Source organism: Phaethon lepturus, unplaced genomic scaffold (genome assembly GCF_000687285.1).
Source record: "Phaethon lepturus isolate BGI_N335 unplaced genomic scaffold, ASM68728v1 scaffold38039, whole genome shotgun sequence".
Taxonomy (NCBI): Eukaryota; Metazoa; Chordata; class Aves; order Phaethontiformes; family Phaethontidae; genus Phaethon; species Phaethon lepturus.
Genome location: NW_010564736.1, coordinates 258 through 2,709, shown reverse-complemented (window position 1 = coordinate 2,709; position 2,452 = coordinate 258). Strand labels below are relative to the sequence as shown.

Sequence of the window (2,452 nt, the reverse complement as noted above, 5' to 3'; positions counted from 1 at the left end):
GGCTCAGACCCGTGACAGCGAGTCCCGGCGTGCTGCTGGCTCCGTTCCCCGTTTCCCCGCACATCTGGAGCGGGCGCTGGAGCTCTGTCCTCCAGCAGGAGGAGGAGGAGGAGGAGGAGGAGGAGGATCTTTTTCCCCCCTGGCTGGTGCCCAGTTCTTGGCAAATCTGCCTTAACCAGGCTGCAATCCTGCATCCCCCATCCCTGCGGTCCCGTTGTGCCCCCTCTCCTTTTGCCTTTGGGCCACTTGTTTTCGGAGGTGGCTCTGCTTTCTCTCCTTGAAAGCCGGTCCGCTGGCGTCAGGCAGGAGACCTGAAGGATTTCAGGACCTGTGCTGGATTTGTCCCTGGAAAGCATGATGAGCCAAGAGGGGGTTCAAACTGGGCACCCCAACTGCTTCTCTCCTCAAACAGGTTTTGGTCCCTCTCTTAGGCTTTGGTTGCAGCTCCAGCCTTGGGAATCCCTGAGTGGGACCTGGTGGTGACACCTTCGGAGGGGTTTCATGGGTCCTGCTGCTGGTGCAGGGTGCTGAGGCTGCTGGTGGGACACCTGGGTTGACTTTCAGCTTCAGCTTGGGAAAGCCATGGCTTTTCCCAGCACTGGGACGCTTTCCTCCACCCAAGCAGCCCTCGGGTGGAAGGACAAGTCCAAGTCCCCGTCATCGCGCTGAGCTTGCCCCTCTTGCAGGCGGGAGGTGGTACAAGCGGCACCTGACCTACCGGGTGGTGAACTGGCCCTCATACCTGCCGCAGCACGAGGTGCGCCTGGCCGTGAAAGCCGCCTTCGAGCTCTGGAGCAACGTGTCCTCACTGGTGTTTTGGGAGGCGCAGGGTGGCCCGGCCGACATCCGCCTGACCTTCTTCCACGGGGACCACAACGATGGACTCAACAACGCCTTTGATGGACCAGGTGCTGGTCGCTTCCCCCTCGTAAGCTTCTCTTACAACGTGGGCTCTTCCCCGGCAGGGAGGAAGGCTGGGGCGGTGATGGGCTGGGGGTGATGGAGGCAAGGCTCTGCCCCGGCAGTCCTCCTTTACTGAGGACACCTCCCAGTTTGCACCAGTTTGCTTTCTCATTTGGGGTTCTCACTCCCAATTCTGCAACTGTCAGCGAGGCGGCTGAAATGCTCGTTATAGGATGCGCTGATGGCCTTCAAGGAGCCCTGCCCGCCCTGACGGCACCCTCCAAACCTGAACTCATTCCTTCCAGCTGCGCCGTTCTGCGCGGCGCTAAGGCTTTCTCTTCTTGCGCCTTTGCCCGGCGTGGGTCACTGCAGTGGCTTCCGTCCCCGGCTCGAGCCCAGGGCAAGAAACCAAACTCGTAACCCACAGAGCCCTGGGGTGCTCAGGAGCAGAAGGCAGAACTGCTTCGGGTTGCGAACACTGCGGGAAGCTGCGGTTCTTTCTCAGGAAACCTCCTAAATAGCTAAAATTGGTGCATATTTAAGCAAACCAGAGCTGCATGTGCCCCCCCACCCTGCCTTGGCTTGCAGCTGAGGTCCTCTCCTGCCCCACATGATGGTTCTCGTGTCCCCAGGAGGTGCCCTGGCTCACGCCTTCTTCCCCCGGCGCGGAGAAGCCCATTTTGACAGCGCCGAGCGCTGGTCCCTGCACAGCGGCAAAGGGCGCAACCTCTTCGTCGTGGTGGCCCACGAGGTCGGCCACACGCTGGGGCTGGAGCACTCCCCCATCAAGAGTGCCCTGATGTCTCCCTACTACAAGAAGCTCAGCAAGGATTTTGTCCTTAGCTGGGATGACATCTTGGCCATCCAGAACTTGTACGGTGAGCCTGGCTTCCCTGAGCATCCCTCAGTTCCTCCGGGGCTGTTCCCTGGGATGGAGGGGGAGGAGCAGGGATAGGAGCAGGTCTCTGCAAGGGGAGAAGACTACACTCAAGGGTCGCGGTGGGGATGGGCCCCATCCCTTTGCAGCCGGGGAGGAAAATGCAGTAGAGCATGTGGGATGGGTACCAGGTCCTCCCGGGCAGGGAAGGTTGGACTTGCTGCCCGCTTGTTTGCAACCAGGGAAACGCTGGTACATGTTTTTTGGGGGTACCGAGGGGTCTTTGCCACCACTGTGTAGAGGGGGACAGGGAGCAGACAGCGGGACGAGGCGTGCTGGGAGCCCTGGGACGGATCCCCAGCGCTGTGCTCACACAATGCCCTGGGGAAAGCCCTTTCCCTGCCCGTTCTTTGCGACTCACGGCTCTCTGCTCCGTCCCAGGGAAGCCCTCCAAGGGCTCGGCCATCCAGCTCCCGGGAAAGGTCTTAAGGTCTTCACGCCCTTCCAGGACTGGAGCGCGGACCTTTACGCCAGGGACCGGCAGCAGAGGAGCCTCAGCGCCTACTACTGTCACTCCTTCTTTGACGCCGTAACCGCTGGTGGGTGCTGGTGGGTGCAACCTTTCCCCAAAAGCATGCACCCCTACACCTCGCCCCAGTGCTGCAGCAGCCT

At 61.1% G+C, this 2,452-nt stretch overlaps 1 protein-coding gene across 1 annotated transcript; it reads left to right on the top strand.

The window, feature by feature from the left end:
* Window positions 1–670: 670 nt before the first annotated feature.
* LOC104626927 (matrix metalloproteinase-28-like) lies at window positions 671–2,379 on the top strand (the record flags this gene model as incomplete). Its single annotated transcript, XM_010294970.1, is given in 4 exon segments — window positions 671–908; window positions 1,536–1,781; window positions 2,222–2,265; window positions 2,268–2,379. Coding segments are annotated over 4 exon segments (640 nt in total), but the record flags the coding sequence as incomplete, so codon positions are not given.
* Between the last annotated feature and the right edge of the window lie 73 nt (window positions 2,380–2,452).